The sequence below is a fragment of the Castor canadensis genome, chromosome 4, assembly GCF_047511655.1.
Source record: "Castor canadensis chromosome 4, mCasCan1.hap1v2, whole genome shotgun sequence".
Lineage (NCBI taxonomy): Eukaryota > Metazoa > Chordata > Mammalia > Rodentia > Castoridae > Castor > Castor canadensis.
In genome coordinates, this window is record NC_133389.1 from 119215250 (window position 1) to 119236208 (window position 20959).

At 34.2% G+C, this 20959-nt stretch overlaps 1 protein-coding gene across 11 annotated transcripts in view; it reads right to left on the reverse strand.

Moving 5' to 3' along the window:
• The window catches only part of Scn3a (sodium voltage-gated channel alpha subunit 3), a 105149-nt gene that overhangs the window by 25914 nt on the left and 58276 nt on the right, over positions 1 to 20959 (reverse strand). For 6 of the 11 annotated variants that reach the window (XM_074070989.1, XM_074070991.1, XM_074070987.1 and 3 more), the window contains 6 exons: positions 20204 to 20500; positions 19026 to 19158; positions 17309 to 17547; positions 11608 to 11781; positions 10116 to 10472; positions 7911 to 8381 (listed from right to left, as the gene is read on the reverse strand). In XM_074070989.1, the coding sequence (XP_073927090.1) occupies positions 7911 to 8381; positions 10116 to 10472; positions 11608 to 11781; positions 17309 to 17547; positions 19026 to 19158; positions 20204 to 20500 (1671 nt within the window). The remainder of the gene's footprint in view (positions 1 to 7910; positions 8382 to 10115; positions 10473 to 11607; positions 11782 to 17308; positions 17548 to 19025; positions 19159 to 20203; positions 20501 to 20959) is intronic. The other 5 variants (XM_074070996.1, XM_074070995.1, XM_074070993.1 and 2 more) reach the window with 3 other exon arrangements.

The window sequence follows — 20959 nt, forward strand, 5'->3', positions numbered from 1 at the left end:
CTATTCTGCTCTTTGCCACAGAATAGAACCAGTTATATGGAGAATTGCTTCATTGCAATCCAGGAATTTTTCTAATTATAAGGATAAACTTTTTAAGCTAAGGCTCTAGAAAATTCCTCAAGGAAGATTCAAGGGTGTCTTGCAAGTCCCAAAGACCTTCATGAAGATGGCTGGAAGATGGTAGGCAAGAGTTCATTTTGTTAGCAAGTGTTTTATGGGAGGCTTCCTTCCCTGTCAAGGTTTCTGACCCAGTCAACTCTTCCAAGTTGAAATATCAGGTTTAGTAATATTTTAATCTCTTTAACCAGAAATGCCACTACATTGTTTTCAACCCTATAAGCCACACTTTAAATTATTCTATGACATTATGAAATATTCTACCAACAATATTAAAATTTCAAAAGTTATACATTTATCTAAATAAATGAATTCTCATAAACTGCATCAAATTAACAATCTACTGTCTGATATACTTTAGTCACTGGTTTCATACAGTTCATTGTTGTATTTCTAAGTCACTAATTTGCATTCTGAATAACTATTTAATCATTTTAAGTTCTGTACATTTTAAGTTCTGTACATTGATACACTTGCCATCTATACTAATTCACACATTGGTATAACCTAAATGTTAATACTTTGGCATTCATACTTTAGTAGAGGGTAGTTTGTGATATTATTATTATAGCCACACTAAACTTATTCTCAAATTTATTTAAAAGCAATTAACTGACTTAAATCTAAGTAACTGATAATAAATACAAAAAATAACTTACTTTATATTGCCATAGCTGTTGATACTATAATGGTATAAAATAAAAAGCAAAGAAATGAAATTTATCACATTAAGGAACTTAAGGACTATACTAAGTAACCAAATTAGTACTTGTTCTGAAGCAGTTAAAAAGGATAATTGGGAAAATAGGCAGAACAATAAAAAGCTTCCATATAAAATCACATAGTACAAGTTCAAACTTGTTTTCTTGTACTATTTTCTCCCTAACCCCTCCAATATTTTATGGCACTTGAAGATTTAGACTTTTCCATCCCTTGTAGAAACTATTGAGTCTACAGAGGGATGATGGCTTATGCTGTACAAATGCACACTGGAAAGCAGGTTTTAAGATGCAACATTCTCCAGGCCTAATTCAGCCACAGGAAACATGCCTGGCTGTAGCAAAGCCCGGCGCAATGCTGTGGAAGCTAGACGCTCATCCAAGAACCATGTTCTCAAAGACATGGAGCCTGAACATGAGGTTTTCAAGGTTAATCACAGGTACCACTCAGAGGAATGGGTTACTTCACCATCACAAAGGATACGATCAACAACCAGAAAGGCCATGCGACTGTTCCCGCCCCCCAAATAACATGACCTTATAGAGAAATTCCCCCTTGTTGATGAATAGCGCTCTGGATTTGTATCCAATTAAATAATGAAATTTAACTTTCAGAGATAGAAGAGAATGTTAGCAACTGGCCTACTTCCACTGAAATGCGCTTACATTTCATTTATTTTCAATCAGCTCTCAACTGTTTGACTCTCACAAACTGCTTATGATTCAACAGACAAAATAAAAGATTCAGCCATTACAGATTGCCTTTAAAATCTAGCCATTTCTCTCAAAAATTCTGGATTTTGTCTTACTAGTAGAAGAGGAAAATCTTTTGATCACACATACTATCAGGGCCTTAGTCTAATCTTTTGGATATGCATAGCCATATCTTGACCTAGGACATTTCACTTCAATGTCAGGCAGTCACACACTGAAGCCATTTGTTGCTTGTCCAACCAAGGAAGAACAGACTAACTCCAATAGCTCTTTTTTTCTGACCACTTAGCAAAAGTTAAAAATATAAACTGCCACCATCTGGTTTTGCCCTGACATATACTAAATCTACAGCAGCCTTAGTGTCCCTTTTATTTAAAAATAGCCTTACTAAGAACGTGCCATGTGAAGCAGAGAATAATTATGTGGCAGTTAAAGAGTAGGGCAAAAGGGCATTAAGAAAGCAAAAGAAAAAGACCACTTATCTTGAGAAGGGATACAAAAATTTCCATCTACACTAGACTTAATTGGGATTTATTCAGCAGAAGTACACTAAAGCACCAATATAGTTCACTAAAGGTCAAGATGGGCTTTAAATGGCTATTCACACACCCATCTGTGCCTCTTGAAAAGGGTGCTTGGAAAAAAAATTGGCATTGTGACAGAAATTGGAAGCTATAGTTCTTCTCCCATTTCTCTTTGGAGTCTGAAAACGGCACCGTAACTTTGCCACCAAGGGCTTGTGCTCAGGACCTTGGTCAAGCATCTGCTTTCAAAATTTCCATAAAAGCTTCAACAAGGAGGGCATCCTGCAGTAACATTGTATAAAGTACAACTTGCCAGTACCATTTCATTCTATTCTGATTGTGAAGAAAAAACAAATGAGATATTCTTCAATGAATAATTAATACTGTTTTACTGCTACAACTAAGTCAGTGTTAAGTAAGTGTTGCATAAATCACCAGGGACTGTATTTTTTTCTTCTGTTCTTCATTATTAATTTTATTTCTGAGTTGGTTTTATCCTACAACTAATTTTCAATTTTCTCTAAGGAAGAAGAATGTACATACAAATGACCCTAGAGACAACCCAAACTCTAATTAAATATTATTTTCATAAAAAGTTTTGAAAGGGGATGAAACTTACAATTTTTTACTTTTGCTTCATAACTACCCTCCCAGAACTTGCACTTTGACTGAGATTCCAGTAAGTAATGATATCAGAGGAAAAAGCTACAGTAATTTTGAGAGATGTCCTTTATTCCTCATAGAACTATGACTAATTCAAAAGCAGTAATTGTCCCAAGTTTCTTTTTTGCATGCTCAGTTTGAGGTAGAACATCTAGGGAGAATGTATATGAAGGAAATTCTAAATTGGAAGTGGGTACAATGACCAACTAATGATCAGAATGCAACAAACTTTTTCTCCCCATAACATGATGTTTTCCTTCTTTCAATTACTTTACAATGATCATTATGTTTTTTCAGACAATTGACTTTCCTAACTTGCTAAAAATCCAAGCTATGTGGTACCTAAATGTATAGCCAGACTATGGCCCTTCTTCTCCAAAAACTCATGATCATCTTACTCTTTTTTACAGAACCTTCCCCCAAAACATGAAAGCAAACATTTCCATCTGGGATTCACAAATTGTTAGATTGAAAATTATATTCATGGATCTAAATATAATGATCTAAAGATGGCAATACTATCATAAATTTCCTATGAGGTTCATTTTAATAATACAATTTATATATAAGGGCTGAATCATGAACAACAAAAAAGTTGTAGTCATTTTAATGAAATAAAAGCAGATAAATTAAAAATTGCATTCTCTCTTAAGTCCTTGACTATACTGGATTTAAACATTCCTATCATGTTTTAAAATAGATATCATGAGTCCTATACAGCATGCAATTATTGCTTTTAAAAGTCTAAAAGACTAAACTGGAAAGCCCATTAGCAGAAGTAAATATGATGTTGGGACTGCCAGTCTCGCCTGACCATGCTGTGATGTGTCACACGCTTCAGCAGAGAGCAGCTGGGCCAGTCTAGCACTTCCTTGCCACGGCAGGGGAAGGAACATAGCTGAGTAGCATGCAGGCCAGTCAAAATTCATTTAGAAAGTGATTGTATATGTACAACTTGCTTGGGTAACCTCGGTAAAAGTGGTGGCACGAGCCTCTGGCTGGTTAAAAAAACCCAGAGCTGCATTCTTGATGGCTCCAGCTTGATTTTACCCCTGTGAGAAGTAAGAATGGTAAGCAGTGAAGGTCAGAGTATGATATTGCTAGACTGAGTTTGGAATTCAACTACAAATATGGCTGTTAAGAGCATTTATTCTATTATCCTACACTTAGAAGACAAACCAATAATCTTTACAGAGCTAAATTACAAAGATCTATAGTTATATAAGAATTCTAAGAAATCATGATCATGTGAACTTTAAAATATAAAAAGCAAATTCTACATTAGTTTCTCATAAGATTTGTACAACTCCAAGTCACTATTTTGGAATCCGTGCTTTTAGTTGTCTTACATATTTTCTTGCAAAAGGTCTGTATTTGTTTCCATGACAGCATGTTTATAGTAGCAGCATACACACACACACACATATACAAATATATATGTATATTTATGCCTATACAGATATAACACACAGAAACTTACATAATATATTATATAGTATATAAAAACAGCAATTCATATTTTTATCTAGTAAAAAACTTTTAGGGATCATTTATCTCTCAGTACACTTGCTAGGCATATTTTATTATGAAGATGAATGAAAAGAATGAAGTAGCTAGAGTTTTCAAATACCATCTAAGCTAATGAATAATTTACTACCTCTTCTTAAAGCAGAAAATGTATGTAATTTTGAGCTTTCTTCTTGTTTTCTTTTTTTTGTAGTGAGAAATGGTAACTCTGTTGGGTTCAGTCTATATGATTGCTCACTTTGTTAGCAAGGATAAAGGATGCCCTGTGCTTTTCAAAGCAGAGCTCAATAACTAGGATTCATGCTAAGAAGCATGAATACAACCTTGTGTGTATTTTAACTTTTAAAAAAGAGTAACTCAGTCCATATAAGTACACACCTGAAATATAACCCATGTTCAATGTCAGCAGTTTGAGGAAATTTCAGATTAAAACAGCATTTAGCTGGAATTTATGTAAATCCACTCTATAATGTTAGAATGTACCAATTTTTGGTTTTAAAAAACTCTATTTTTTACCTTGCATGTGAGTATGTATATGTATTGCCCTATTAACTTTTGTGATGCTAATTTAAACAGATCATTTATATAAAGTGCATTGTTGAATTGAATGCTACTCTATAAGACTATTTTAAAATTTAAGCTAGTTTTATAAAAATATATACTTATATATTTACTTTGATGATTTTCCCACTACTATAATCTATACATTTAAAATAATTTCATTACATTCTGTAATCACATTTCATGTATTCAAAATCAGCTTGAAAGAGGACAAAATAGTTATAAAAGAACCACCCAATAAGAAAACTCTGTTCATATATCACATGCTTTTCAAGAGTTGCTAATGGGAGAAGTGATTATTTCTCACTATTTCAAACTTGTATTGTTCAAGTTATTAAAAAGATCTATGGCCATTATGAAGTTTTTGAAGTATCTTAGAAACCAATTATTTTGTAGAAGAAAATTAAAACATTTACCTTCCATAAATTGTTGTCATAAGACCTATAGCATTAATCTAGAAAAAGTTTCCATATTCTTTGGCTTTTCTCCCTTTTCTTGACCCTAAGCTATGCACGCTATTTTGTCCCTAATATTGCCCCATTTTTTCTTTATATTTACTTCATTGGTGATCTCTTCTATTTTCAGGGAGTGAAATAACTACAAAATCCACATTGTCAGGTATATTTTTAATCCTGGTCTCTCACCCAGGATTAAAATCCTGGCTCCCAACACTGTTGCCTCTAATTCAGCATAAATCACTCCTTGGTATCCACGGAGGATTGGTTCCAGGACCCCTACAAATACTGAAATCACAGATGGTCATATCCATTATATAAAATGCCTTTGGACTTGAATGAAACCAATACACATCCTCCCTTGTATGTTACACCATTTCTAGATCCTTTAAAATAGCTAGTATAATGCTAGTGCTATGTGAATAGTTGTTACAGTATATTTTCAGGGAATAATAATAAGAAAAATCTTATGTTCAGTACAAACACATTTTTAAATAATATTTTAAATTCCTGGTTGGTTGAATCCCTATATATAGAATATGGAGGGTCAACCATGAATCTCAGTTGAACTCCTCTTTACACAAAAATCTGGGAACCTTTTTAAAAACACCACTTCAGCCAATGACATTGATGATTTTGCAATTTCCCAGATTCTTTATCAAATTGCCGGTTAGCTTCAGTTACTTATTATCCTATCTAGAATTTTATATTATTGCTATGAAATGATCATTATTGTATTCTCCAAGATAAACTCTTTCATCTTTCACTTTAAACTGTTTTTCTCTTTGATACCAAATTATTATATCTAAAACATTACTTTCCTGTTGCCTGTTTCAGAACAAACAATATAACTCCTTATTGACTATGCAGTCAATTCTATACCTTGACTATTTAACATCTTTACAACCTGAAACCACCTGACACACCCAAACATATTTTTCACTATCTTTTCAACCAATACTTTGTTCTTGCTGATTATCTTACATTCTCATGTTAAGACTAAGAGCTCACTTTGAATTCTGACTTTCCTTTTCCAGGTTTCTGTTCATCTAATATTTGACCTAAACTTTGAACCTATTTCAATTTTATCTCTCCCACTTAACAACCATTTTTGCTGTTCTCAGCACCTATAACCTGCAGTCCTGCAGGATAAAGCTTTTAAATAGGTCTTTAATGATTTTGTGAGGTCGTGTTAGTTACTCAGGGATGTTGAGCTTTCCCTGAAGGAGAATTACATGATAGAGCTCTTTTTGCATGCTTCCTTACACCTAGAATGCAGTAGATTGCCAAATTCACTAAAAGTGCTCAATAAATGGCTGTTAGTTCATTGGTGTTTCTTCGTAAAAAAATCTATGTCAGGTGATAGAAAATAAAGACAGAATTGAATTCTTAGAATGAGAAAGATAAATTGGAAGTGAACTCACTAGGCAGACTTTGAATAGAATTCAGAGAAAGAATATTGCTGTCTCATTTTGTATGCATTCTTTACCTTTTTCAAAATATTTTAAAATTTACTAATTTTGATACATCTCAGCAGCTTTGAAATGTGTGGAAAAAATCAGGAAGCTGTGAGTTGTAACATTATCACCTACTTATTATAAGGCTTTCAGATAGAATTTTGTGGATACACTAATTAAAAAAAAAGAAAGTTCCAAAATACACTCACAAAGTCAGACATCATTGGTCTGATTCCCATGCTGTCAACATTATACCCTCAAGCTAAAACATGTCTTTTATAACTCCATCTGTGCTAGATTGACTTCCAACTGGTATATTTGAACTCCATAAATAAATAATAGTAAAATATTTTAATCCTTTTCTGCACAACACAGCATTGAAGAATTAGTGCCATTAAGCTACCCTATGAATTCTAATCATAAACAATTTCCACTTCTTTCTCTCTCTCTCTCTTCTTTTTTCTTTATCCTTCCTCCTTCCCTCCCTTCTTCCCTGCCTCTCTCTTTTTCCTTCTTTCCTTTAACTATTAGCAATATGACAGTAAGAGCAAGTTTTCCACCTACCATTTAATATTAATTCTCAAGTGGAGCTTTTCTAAGTAGTTGTTAGTATTTTAAAGTCAATCTAGAAGGCTTTATAGACTTGCTCATTCTTGACTGGGAAAAATAAAATCACTTTCCTCATAAGTATAACACTTTCATAAATAATATACTTTATCATAGTGAATAAAATTCAGAGGTAAACAAAAACTACATAAAACTTTCACATTAAAAATCATAGCAAAACTTAATATGGAGAGTAAGTAGATGACACTGACACAATTATCAACAACACATAGTCCACTGATTTCTCTAGAGAATATAACATAGTTTTGAGTACAATGTAATAAATAGTGTTCAGAACGGTGATTTCCTGTGGAAAGTTGAATTTCTATAAATAGATTTCTCAACTTCTTATGATTTTCCAACATTACAATATGACTTTCAGTGTTACTTTTTTTTCTTCAGTGCTGAGGTTTGAACCCAGTCTATGCCAAGTACATATGTACCACTAAGCTACGCCCCCAGCCCCAGGATTAGTTTTAAAAATGTACACAAACACAATAGCAGTATGAGTAATCATAGTATGTCGGCATTACAGGTAATGCAGTTGAAGCTTAGAAGCCTCCTTACCTCTTTGCTTTCTTCTAGTTCTGACTCGCTGCTGAACTCTTCAGTATTTAAATTTTCAAAGTCAGACTCTCCGACAGCAATTGGCACTGTTACGGTGAGGCTGGGGTTGTTTATGAATGACATATAATCATTTTCATCAATTACATATTTTTCCACACTGCTTCCAGTACCTACACCACTGGTGGTTCCATTCCCATCTTTAAGATAATTAAGCTCTTTACTTATTTCAATCCCAGTGTTGTTGGACATGCATCTGTCTATTTTGTTGCCTTCATGGATTTCTATAACTTTTGGCTTTCTAAGAAAAGCTTTTTGGAAACATTCCCGTATCTTATTTTTCACATAATCAATTCCCTTTTGCATCCTTCCTACTGCAATCTGGAGATTGTTCATTTCATTATCATCATCGGTAGCAGCAAGGTTGTCTGAGCTAAATGAACTCAACAACAAGGCCAGGAAGAGGTTCAGAACCTAAAAAAGAAAGAAAAGAAAGAGCTCAACATTAATATTGAAGTCTGCATAAAAATAACGGGCTAAATAGGGAACTCATAGATCTTTGATAAAATGATTTTAAAAAATGCTTCTTTCAAATGCCATGTTGAAATCAATATTTAAAGGATCTGGTAAGTTTTACGTGCTATAAAGGCAAAATGGTAAGTCAGGTACCTTTTCTTTTCCACTGAGAGAACAACAGGAAAACAGATCTTCTAAGATCTAAATTATGTCTATTCAGGCTTGCCAGTGAAAAGACAAAATCCTACTTATAATGAGAATATAAGATACTTGAATCTTAATCATTTTACTTCATCTTACCAGTTTTTCTATCAAATGTCTAGCTGTCTAACTTCATGTGTGTAAATAATAAACATGCTTTTTAAATAACTTGTCAATGTTTGCAAAAAACAATACACATGAAATAGAAATTTCTTTGGTCCATTGGTCCAACTTGTAACAGCAGAATTTTATAAATGCAAATTATATAAGGTTTAACACATTTCTCATCAAATATGCCTTGAAATTTATGTGTTCAAATAACTCAACAGATGGAGAAAAGTCTAAAATTATTCCAAGGTTTAGGCTAGACTCATGTAATGTAAATTACTTTTTCCTTTCCCTTTTTATGGAAAAAACATGAGGAAATGCTAATTCTCAGAGTGTAATTGTGATACAGGGAAAAATTAGCCAATTATCTGACAAATTATGGTTAATGTAGGAATAATTCACAACTTCTGATGTAAAGGGAAATTTATGGGAACATTTTTAGGTTGAAATGTAATTATTGAGTTTCAGCATGTGTTATGGTGTGTACATGATAGGAAGACAAATGTAAAGCAAGAACCCTCATTCGTTTCTTTATTTATAGATCAGATTTGGTCATAATCTAGAGCTTTCTAATCTACTATTTTGAGAAAAAAATTGCTTATTGATAAGTATTCCACTAGTTCTTTTGAGGAACATCATTTGAAATGTACCCTTAAAGGGATTCTGTGAAGAAATTCATTGTCCACACATGACTTAGTTTAAGCATGAAAATATACATATCCAAACTGCTTTTGTATTAATGCTTTTAAGTCATGACTAAAGATTGTCTTTTAAATCTTGTTAGTGTCCATACATTTGAGTTACTCAAACTGCACTAAATTACGTTGCTTTAATAAAGCAAATTTAGGGAAGAATATAGTTTGCATCATTCTAAATTATTTGAATAATTATAACCCAGAGCTAAAATGTGATGCTTACTTCATTGAATTTTCTTCAAAATTTAGTATTACACAACCTACGCCTCTGAGCAAGCAAACAATATGAACTATGAACATGTATAAAGCTATTTCAATATAAAATAGATATCCGACTTTTTACGGTGAGTAGTAATTAAAGTAATATCAGGATAAAATTAATATTGATGAAAAAATATATTTTCTTTGCAGAAGACAAAAGAAAGGAAAACTAATGTTTATGAGCCCTAAACTTTCATTAGCTGTGCCTCATTTAATCCTCACATCCACCCATACCGTTTCGGTTTCGTTATCTAGGGTTATAAACAGGAAGCCTGATCTCAGACAAATTACGTAATTTGCTCAGGTGCTGGTAGGTGACGTGAGTCTGGGCCATGTACCATAAACCCGACGATAGCTTTACCTCTCTGCACCTTATTACCTACTTCTAGTCTCATTCTTGTTTATGAGCATACCACCACGTACATACCACTAGGTTTCCGATCACCATGACCAACATGAAGACAATAAGGCACATGGCTTGGCCTGCGACCTCCATGCAGTCCCACATGGTCTCTATCCACTCTCCGCACAGCACGCGGAACACGATCAGGAAGGAGTGGAAGAAGTCATTCATGTGCCAGCGTGGGAGTTCGCAATCATCATTTATTTTGCAGACACATTCTTTGTAGCTTTTGCCGAAGAGCTGCATGCCAACCACGGCGAAGATGAAGACGATGATGGCCAACACCAAGGTGAGGTTTCCCAGAGCCCCCACTGAGTTGCCAATGATTTTTATTAGCATGTTCAACGTGGGCCAGGACTTTGCCAACTTGAAGACGCGGAGCTGTAACCAAGTGAGAGGATACTCTCAGCAGTAACCACAATGTTGTTTTGGAAGTCAGACATCATTTTAAGAGTATGTCATATTGTAGACCCACACTTGAGGGATGGATGTAGAAACATGTTAAAGTAACTCAATTTCAAATCCAGAAAAAATAGTGCCCATATTATTAGAATTATAATCTGATCATGTCATTTAAAAGCAAAAAAATTAAACAAACTCATTTGTGACTTATCAAAACAGATAGCCATGAAAATAAATTACTACTTTGACTAGAGACATTGTTTATCAAGTAATGTAAACTTTAGACTCTATTTTAGAAACTAAAAGAAATATCAAAAATATAACGTATATATATATTCTCATGGGTCATTATTAAATAAAATAATTTGATAAAAACATATAGAAAGGTTCCCCTTCAATTTGAAAAAAATACACATTTACCTAATTTCTTGATTAATATGTATTTTTCAATATTTTGAAAAGTATTTCTGTAATTCATAACGTTTGTTTGACCAAGCGTGGTGTTGCACACTGTGATCAAAAGTTATGCAGGAAGTGTAGGTAGGAGGATTGTTATCTAAGACTGTGAGATCCTATTCAAAACCTAACTCAAGTGAAGAAGGAGGCATGGCTCAGGTGAAGTGCCTGACTAGCAGGTGTAAGACCTTGAGTTCAAACTCCAGTACTGTCAAAACAATTTTTTGTTGTATTATTGTTTAAAATGCTAAGCGCATCAAATATTTTTCTATATGTTGTTTTATAGTAGTTCCCAACAATAAAACTAGGGTTGATAAAAATCTGAGATTATTTAGGGCCTACAGTTTTTATTTGCATTTCTTTCTAGACTATAAGGCAAAAACAATAGTGAATTTAAATCATCATTTTAGAAAGTACATACATGCTTTTAAATTTGTCCTATATAAAAAATTATTGTGAAATGTTTCAACTATTTTTATTGTTCTTAGAAGAATTTATACTTATCTTTAAAGAGAATGTTTAGGTATTTTCTTAAATTATCACGTTAATATAAATTTACAATACTATTAAAAGAAATATAATAATTACATAAATACACATTTAAGATTTAATGCTATGCTAGTGAGAGATAAGATATAAACATGGTATATGCAGATACCAGTCGGAATGAGCGCAGTACAGACAATCCCTCCACATTTGCCAGACCAAGTTCCATTAAACTCAGGCTGACAATAATCCCATCAAAGATATTCCAGCCCTCTTGGAAATAATAATACGGATCCATGGCAATGATCTTCAGAACCATTTCTGCTGTGAAGATCCCAGTGAAGACCTGTAGGAAAATAGAGACCATCATTTCAATAGCACTGAAAAGTGAAATGCAGGTGCTGTGAGAATTTACAAAAAATCACTAAACAGCCATGCAGTCAGATTTGTATTTGTAGAATAAAAATATCTAAAATTTACATTTAACAAATCAAGTTTAGCATTTCCCCCCCAAGGTAGTAATTTCTTATGTGGATTTGTCTTATTTATTAAATTAGCTGGATTTCCAGAAAAAAAGTCCAGTGTAAAGCATTTCACCATTCACATTTTTAATCTGACATGATATTGAATAATAGGTACTAAATTATTGCCCTTCTGGTACACTATGCTTCTAGAAGCAAATTTATATTTTTGGATCATATTACAACAGAAACAAACTAATATATTTTTAGAAGTACCTAAAACTGCTTAAAAACTGGGAAAATACATATTTGGTTCTAGAGTTTGTGCTTTTCTTTAAAGCACAGCATTTTATTTCTATAATTTTATAAACAATCCTGAAATGAGGGTGTGTTTGCCACAATATTTTATAAGAATGATTTTTGGATGCATGCTTTAGAATTAAGGTTAATGGATTAATGGAGCAAGAAACTGCAGATTTAATTGAAACCAGCAGGAACACACTCTCAATATTCACACACTCATAACTAAAATTAATAAATCATTTGAGCAGCTAAATAAAATGTGTGTTTGACAATAGAAAGAAAAAGAAGAAAACAAAGTCAACAATTTTTTTTAACTAGAAACTATAGGAGAAGAGACACAAGGACCTGAAGAGTTATGAAATAACTCTGTAAAAAATCTTTTAAAACAAATTCCCTGTAGGTAAAAGATGCATTTTATGATGTCAAAGTCAAGGTTATTCAAATAGAAATACAGTGCATTTTAAGCAAGCCTAATACCCAAAAGTCCGGGCACATAATGGAATGCACATTGAAAAACAATAGAATAGCTCATCCTGGGTTTTTTCTTATCAAATAGAGTTTCCCTGGTGAATTTAAAATAAATTATAACTTATAAAAATTTGATTTCTTACATAAGACTTTCAGAAGCAGCTATTATTTGAAACAGGCACCCTGATGATAGAAATGTGTTAAAATGAGCTAGAAATTCTCCAGCAGAATGATCCTCAAATACTTCTACACAAAGTCATAAGGTGATTTTTTGCAGGTCTTCTGAAATGACTAGATCTCCTGCAGTTAACAAAATTTTATCCCAAACTCATAGGTTCACCTAAAATGTAATCCCAGAGCCAGAAATGATGGTGCATGCCTATAACCTCAGTACCTAGAAGGGTGAGGCAGAAGGATTGTAAACTGGAAGCCAACCTGCACTACATAGATTGTTCCAGGACAGCCTGGGCAGCATACCAAGACTCCCATCTCAAAACCAAATGGAACAAAACAAAAACCCAAAATGTAATGTTATCAGAAACTTCTCTTTAAAATAGTATTTTAATTATAATTTTCATTTCAAAATTATAGCTATATCTCTTTAAAATATCTTTTTAATCATTGGAATTGTTTTTAGTACATTTTAGTCTTAAATTTTGCATTGTCAGATTATGTGGGAATGTTTGCATGATGAAAAGGTGATCTAACCTACTATGACTGATAAATTCTTCCTGGCTTATAGATCCATTAGATGACAGTATGAATTTTAAAATAGCTAAAACCCAAAAACTCTCATGAAATCATAGAGCATCTTAGAGAAACAGTGGTGATTGGATGTTTCCAGATACTCAAATTTAATCAATCCAGTCATCAGGGAAGTGTTTACAAAACAGGCCCAAGGGTCTAAGTGCCTATTTCAAGGACCCCACAGACATTTAGCATAAACTTAAACTAGGACCCAGACTTGGCGCTTTCATCTACTGCTTTTCCATTTGATCATCTTCTAGCCCAACCTCTCTTATCCTGTGCTTCTATACTCAACAGATTCAACATTGAAAGACTATAAAACCTCAATTTCCTGCTTTACTCTGGCAAATTTCCAAAAAATTCCTCACCTGTTCAATTTCTTGAATTGTTCAATATCCTGGAAAAACACAAAAGCTACAGTAGAAATGTTTTCCATCAATATTTCAAAGAAAGGTCCTAGAGGTTAATAGCATATATGTAAGAGGAAGGAAGCTGTCTAATGAGCAGATGCTAGGTGCCAGGCACAAGGGTGGTTGTTTTCACACTACCTCATTCGACCTTCACAGCATTCTCAGAGATTGGTATGATTACACCCATTTCAATAATAGAAAACAAAGACTTGGATTGTTTCATTGTACTTTTCCAGAGCCCACACTCTTAGTAAGCATTAGCAACTATGGTCCGCCTAGTTTCACTTAACTACAAACCCTGTGTTCTCTTATAAAAGCATGCTACCTGAAGCAGCCTTTTTGATAAACAACAATCAGTGTGTTATTTATTGAATGACCACTACGTAAACACTGTGGGAGATAAAAAAGAAAAACGGGACCTGATCTCTACCAGTGGGTAGTTTATAACCAATTTCAAAGTGAAAAGTCATAAGAAAATGTTTTATATTCAATCATTTTTTATTAACAAGTTCATTAGGACTTAAGAAAAAGGGGTTCATCATGTGGGCTGAGTTAGAGGAAATGGGATGAAGCTGGACCTCAAAGAACATAAAGAATGGAGATGAGGTCAGATGAGATGAGTGAGAACACTCCAAATACGAATATTGAGAACAATGAACACAGATATATTTTCCTCTGTTTAAATATATGAACTGTTGTGTGGTATCTGTGTAGTACAGCGTCACGGGTGCTTGTGCGGCTGATGGTAGCTATTTAGGAAACAATGGACAAGAATACCAGAAATGTTATTTTAAATAGTAGCTTTAGGATTAAAAAAAAGATACCTTGAAAGAAGAAATAATGTGTCTCCATATCAGGTTGATGTAAGAAATAAAGGAAAAATAAGTCAGAATGGCTATAATACTTCTACCCTTGGGGCTAGAAAGCCACTATACAAGGCAGCAAAATTGAAATGAGACTGATAGTACTTCTAATACTCTGTGGGAAATAATATCTTTCAGCTGTGTAAGTATAGTGATTAAAGCAATCCTTTAGCAGTGATCCATACAGTTGGAAATACAGGACTGGTACACAACTTCTACCAGAAGCACAGTCTCTAGAGCTGTTGAGTGCATAAAAACACTGAGTGAAAACTGTCATAATTGGTATAAGAAATCCTTAAATAAGAGGGAAAAAAAAAAGAGAGAAGAAAGCTGGGCATGGTAGTACGTGCTATGATTCTAGCTATTTGAGAAGAAGAGCGCTGTGAATTTGAGGCTAGTTCAGGCAAAAAGGTAGTGAGACACTTTTTCAAAAACAAAATGAAAACAAAAGGGCTGGAGGTGAGACAAAGTGGCAGAGCATTTGCCTCCCAAGCTTGGGTACAATCCCCAGTGCCACAAAAAAAACAAAACAAAAAAGAAAACAAAACAACAACAACAACAAAAAACCACAGGAATAGAGTGATTGGAAAGATCAAGGAAATAAATAATCAAAAAAAATCATTCCAAGAGGTATCAAGAATGAAGAATATGGTGAATGTTCTCCGAAGTCAAATAGTGCAGAGGCTCAAATACTTGTCGGGGTACATGTTTATGTGATTGTTTGTCCAGAATTCCTTTCCTCCTTCTGTTGGTAATAATTTCCTCCTGCATGATTCTGCAGGATGCTGTGTTTTCATGAAATCCCACATCCTGCCAAGGATGATGAAGGGAAAGTGAGCATCTACCAAACTCTGCCAAACACACTTCTATCATGAGGGACTTTGAACTTGAACTCAAAAAGAGATCTAGCCTTTTGTTAATGCAAAGGTTGTTAGGATGTAAAAAGAACCTGTGAGCTGTGGCTGAACAATTCCTGCCTTAGAGCCAAAAAATGTAGTGAATGTTTGAACTACATCTAAGGCCTTGATTAAAGATGTTCTAAAACCCAACTGCAATATTCAATATTACCTCTATGAGGTTTGGTAGTTCAAATTTCTTTCCATTCCATGAGTCAGTCATCACCCTCAGTCCCTCAAAGCTGATTGAGTTGGTAAAGAAGAAGGTTGTGATGAATAATCTATCTATGTAAACTCTAACTCATGCTATCAGGTTGAAACCCTTAGGAAAGAGATAATGGGAGGGAAGTGGAAGAAGAGAGAAGTTAAAAACTAAGTTTTATGGGTTAGGCATTTCACTTACTAACAGTTAGTTTTTTCATGATTAGAGACCTGAGGCTTGACATATAACTTTCAAAAAGTTCCACACAAAGAGAGACTCTCTATGTAACTCATGGTAGTCTTGAACTCATGATCCTCCTACTTCAGTGTCCTGAGTGCTAGGATTACTGGTGTTCCCCACCAGGTCTGGCTTTTGGACTATGCTATTTTCAAGGTGTTTTCCTGATTAGTGGCTCTATTAAAAGAAGATGGAGATTTCTAAAGCAAAACTGATATGAATAATAAATGATCTTCCTTAAGGCAAGAGAAAATGTATCTAAAAGCACTTTTAACAATCACAATTGGAAGTTCCTGAATCTTAAAGCTCTGGTTAGGTCCCTTTGATCAGAAAGAATAATGTTATCTACCTTAAGGGCATGACAAGCAAATAGCATCCATTCCTATTCATGACTCTAACACTCACAAGGAAACAACTATAAACTACTTTGCCAGAAATCGCAGCAAAGAATCATTAGCCCATACATTTTTATTTGAAACATTTCTAGGTATTATGCCCTAAGAACACCCTGGGGAAAAAAAACATAATCAGTATTATTCTGCCATTGTTTTTAATAAGATAATAGTCATTAATTAAGTACTAAACTCAATATGTTCAATTATATACAGGGAGAATTTTTATGAAGAAAAAGTATGTAGCATTTTGACAATTAAAACTAAGGAGAATCATCTAACTCAGGAGGTCACAGTTGCCATACTTGTCAACTCATTTCAATTTTTTCATAAATATTTATGGAGAAACATGTATCAGCACACATAGACACTGATGAAAGTTCAACTAACTTGAACCAAAAGTATAGTTAAATTACAGATAAATTGTTACCAACTATTTCTTCTCTTGTATAATTATCACTGAAGCATTTTAGCATGAGGTAATTCAATTTTTAACAATTATGGTTTTTTGAGGTTTGTTACAGAAATCATTGATGGGTTCTCCCATCAGTGGACATGACTTCCTTAAATGCTGCATGAGTTAAAACTTTGTGGAACCAAGATCTCATGTTTTCTTTGGACCTACATTTCCAGTAGAAATACATAAAGATGGTGAGATGTTCAGCTTTAAGACACCATGATTCATCATCACAGACACTAGCCCAAAAAATCAGTATTGATACTAGATGAACTTTATATCATATCTCTGAGAATTTCTGTAGTATTACTTTAGTTGTTTCTTCCTGAGAAGAAAGAGGGTATAATTTTGGAATTCAACATAGCATAGATGGGATTTTCCTTTGGTCTATCTCTCTGCCCTGTCAAGGGAAATAAACAAACAACAAATGAACTTACCAGGTTTCCTACAGTCAACACACTACTGAATTGATCAGTCATGGGGTAGTGTTCCATGGCCATAAAGAGGGTATTTAAGACAATGCAAATAGTGATGGCAAGATCAACAAATGGATCCATAACAATTAAATTCACAAGATGTTTTACTTTTAACCATGAATCACAGCAATCCCAGATCAAGAACACATTGGCAAATCTATACCAGCATGGTGGGCATTTCTGTCTAGATTCTTCAAGTTCTGGAGAACGATAAAGAAGAGTAGTAAATAACAGCAGAAGTAAAGTATTGTTGCTACCAGATTGCATACTGTTTAATAAAACTGATGCTTACAATTGGGACTAGAAGTTCATATTACTTAGTGTAAGAAACCTGAGATGAAAACCCATAAAATGCTTATTAAAGATCAGGCATGGGGTCTCATGCCTGAAATCCTAGCTACATGGGAGGCAGTAGGTACATCAAGGCCAGCAAGGGAAAAGAGTGTGAGACCCTATCTGAAAAATAACTAAAATGCAAAAAGTGATGGGCTGTGGCTCAAGTGGTAGAGCACTTACCAAGGAAGTGTGAGGCCTTAAGTTCAAACATCAGTACCACCAAAAAATAAATAGATATTCATTAAAATGTCATGTAGATAGACTTTCTCTTTTAAATGCAAAAATTTAAGTACTTTGAATTTAATATTCTTCAAAATAACTAAGGCATGATTAAAGAGAAAATACTATATTCTCATCAAATTTGAATTTTTAAATAAGCTTTATATCAGTGTCAAATATAGTAAATAACCAGTTTCTTTTCAAAGTACTTTATAAATAGCACTGTCTAAAGCTATGTTCCCCATTAATATTTGCGACCCATTGTATCCTCTGATTGTCTTCACATCAACATTGATCTTGCACTTAATAAGAATATAATGTCTTCCTTTTAGTAAAATTTCAGACTCAAATCTGTGTGTGTGATTCACTCATATCTTTTAGAATTCTGGCCTCATGCAAAAAAATTAAAATAATTTTAAGGGGTGAAGCCTGTTATACAATAATTATTATGTGACTATTTAATATGCAATAGAACAAATAGAAAATATAATTGGTGTTTTCTAAAGAGTACATGTTAGAATCGACTTATATAACAAACCTACAAAATTAAATCACTAATGTAATATTTATTCAAATTTTAAAGAATACGGACTTGTTTAAGGTATGAACAAGTGAGTAAGAGTTGGTGACCATTTGTGTGTGTTAAACCCCACAAGCACTTGTATCAACTGCCCTTTGGAGGAATGTCATAATTGATGTGCATATAGAAGCTGGAGGACATTTTTAGGGTCCCTGTTGGAGTGGGATTTCATTTGTACAACTCATTATGACCCTCTCCTAACCCCAACACCATTGCCCCAAACTATTCCAATATCTGCACTTAAAAAGAAAAGTATTTACTTTGTATGAAGCTAATGTAACTTTAAAACAAGCTTTCTTTGACATAATGTATGGTAAAATATCACTCCACAGACAAGATACAGATCCCAGTAAAAAAAAAAAAATAGGCCAATATTAGTTTTGTAATCAATGTTATAATAATATACTCTGATTACTACATATGGATGTCTACAATATAGCTCTGCTCTTGGGGAGCAGACAGCAATAACAAAACAATTACAAAAACAAAGAATAGTTCCCCAGGCATACAGTTAGTAGAAAGCAGACTCTCATGCTTTCTTACCCTCCATTGTGTTGGTCAGGATGCTGGCTATGCTCATGGCTCTTTGCCTTCCAGAGGAATCCTCCAGCATTTCCATTGAAATCTGGTAAGAACTTAGCCTTCTCTTTCTGACTTCCGTTTCAGTGGTGGTGCCCTGCAAACCAAATACTGATGGCTCAAACCACCCCTTTCATTAAGTAAAATAAAACCGCATAGCATTTCTTTGGAAAATCATGCCTCATGCAACTTTTTTAAGGTAATGATTTTCTAGTAATCATAAAATATTGAACTTATGGCTACATTATAAGCACTTTTCAAAAGGGATCACAGGTGATAACCTTTGACAAGAATTCTTGTTATATAAGGCAACGATGCTGCAGAAATAATTTAATTAACATAGAATTTTCAGGGAAAATTTTCATAAACATGTTGAAATTAGTTATTATTTCATCAAGTACACATTATATTTTCAGCTTATATCAGTGATGAATAGTCAATCTTCCCATAAAATAAATTCTTTGATTGTATAGTCTCAAGGCTGAGTTATTTTCTTTGAGGCTATATTTGACAATATTGACAGATATGGGCCAATTTTTTTCCATGCACAAACACAGATGTACAATGAAATGTGTGTGCTTTCCTGAGATTGCTTTAATTATTTCTATATGCCATCCTACAAGAAACCAAAACATATTATTTTATTTGAAAGTAGCACTAGAGTAGGATGAAAGCTGCCCATTATCAATATATTATTCATTACACTACTTAATTTTAAGGACGCAAACTTCTAAAAATATGAATAAAGAGATAATTATCTAATTTGGGGTGAACCTACATTTATAATAAAGGTTTGATTGTCAAAGTGCTCTTTATTTTGTGCTGGTAGTTCTACTAAATTTGTGAACATGTGTTTCATCTCAGACTCTTAAAAATTGAGCCCTTTTACCCTCGAGCTTTTGAAAGCTGATGGTCCCAAACAGTTCCATCTGTTCTGAAGCTTCTATTGCTTTCCATTCAATTAATCATGTGTTATTAATAAAGACTTGCATTTTAGAGAAGCAGGGTGGTATAACAGGCTAAACTGCCCCAGCCTGGATTATGTCAAATCGATGTATAGCGTCAGAAGTAGCAGGCTTATCTATTACCACCTCTGGCTGAATTTGTCCAGTAGGTGACGTTAGAGCTGATGGTCCACCCACCAAGGAAACCACACCATTGCAATCCACAGTGCTGTGCATCTTCCCATTCGCTGGAAGCCCTGGCACCATCCTGGATGACATACTGGCCTGACTAACGTTACTGTTGCGTCGCTCTCCGTGTCTGCGCGGCACAAACAGCGAGTCCCTCCGGCTCTCGCTGTCTTCAAATGTGCTGTGCTCATCATCAGCAAAGTCATTTTCAGATCCCACGTCCTTTGCTCGGCCTCTGAAGCTGAAAATGCTTGTTTTGCTATTGCGTCTTGGGGAAAACAGGGAGCCACGGATACTCAGCAGAGACTGAGGAGAAAGCAAGGAAGAAAGAAACCGGGCAAAGGGTAGGGTGGGACACAGTTGTTTAATCAAAATCTTAATATTGCAGAAACAATTTGCTTTTGGGTGGCAGTAGTCTTGCTCTTAAACATGGGTAATAAAGTTTACAGAGAACACACACGTTTTGATATTTGTGTTACAGACCGTATGCAAATTTAAGTATAAACTTAAGCATAGTGTCTTCCGAAGAATCTTGCTTTGCAATTCTCTGTGTGTACAACCTCTTCACTTAATCTTCACTCTAGTATTGTAAACTGGGTTATGCTATCATAATGCAGTAGGTGAAGGACCAGATGCTGGTGAGGACAAATGATCCTTTTTGGTGAGAGTGGTGGTTAAACAACTAGGAGGTAACTTCCACTTTTCAGGGGTATGATCGGAAGGGCATGCAACTTGGAGAATAAGTCAGGTTCAAATGTTGGTTCA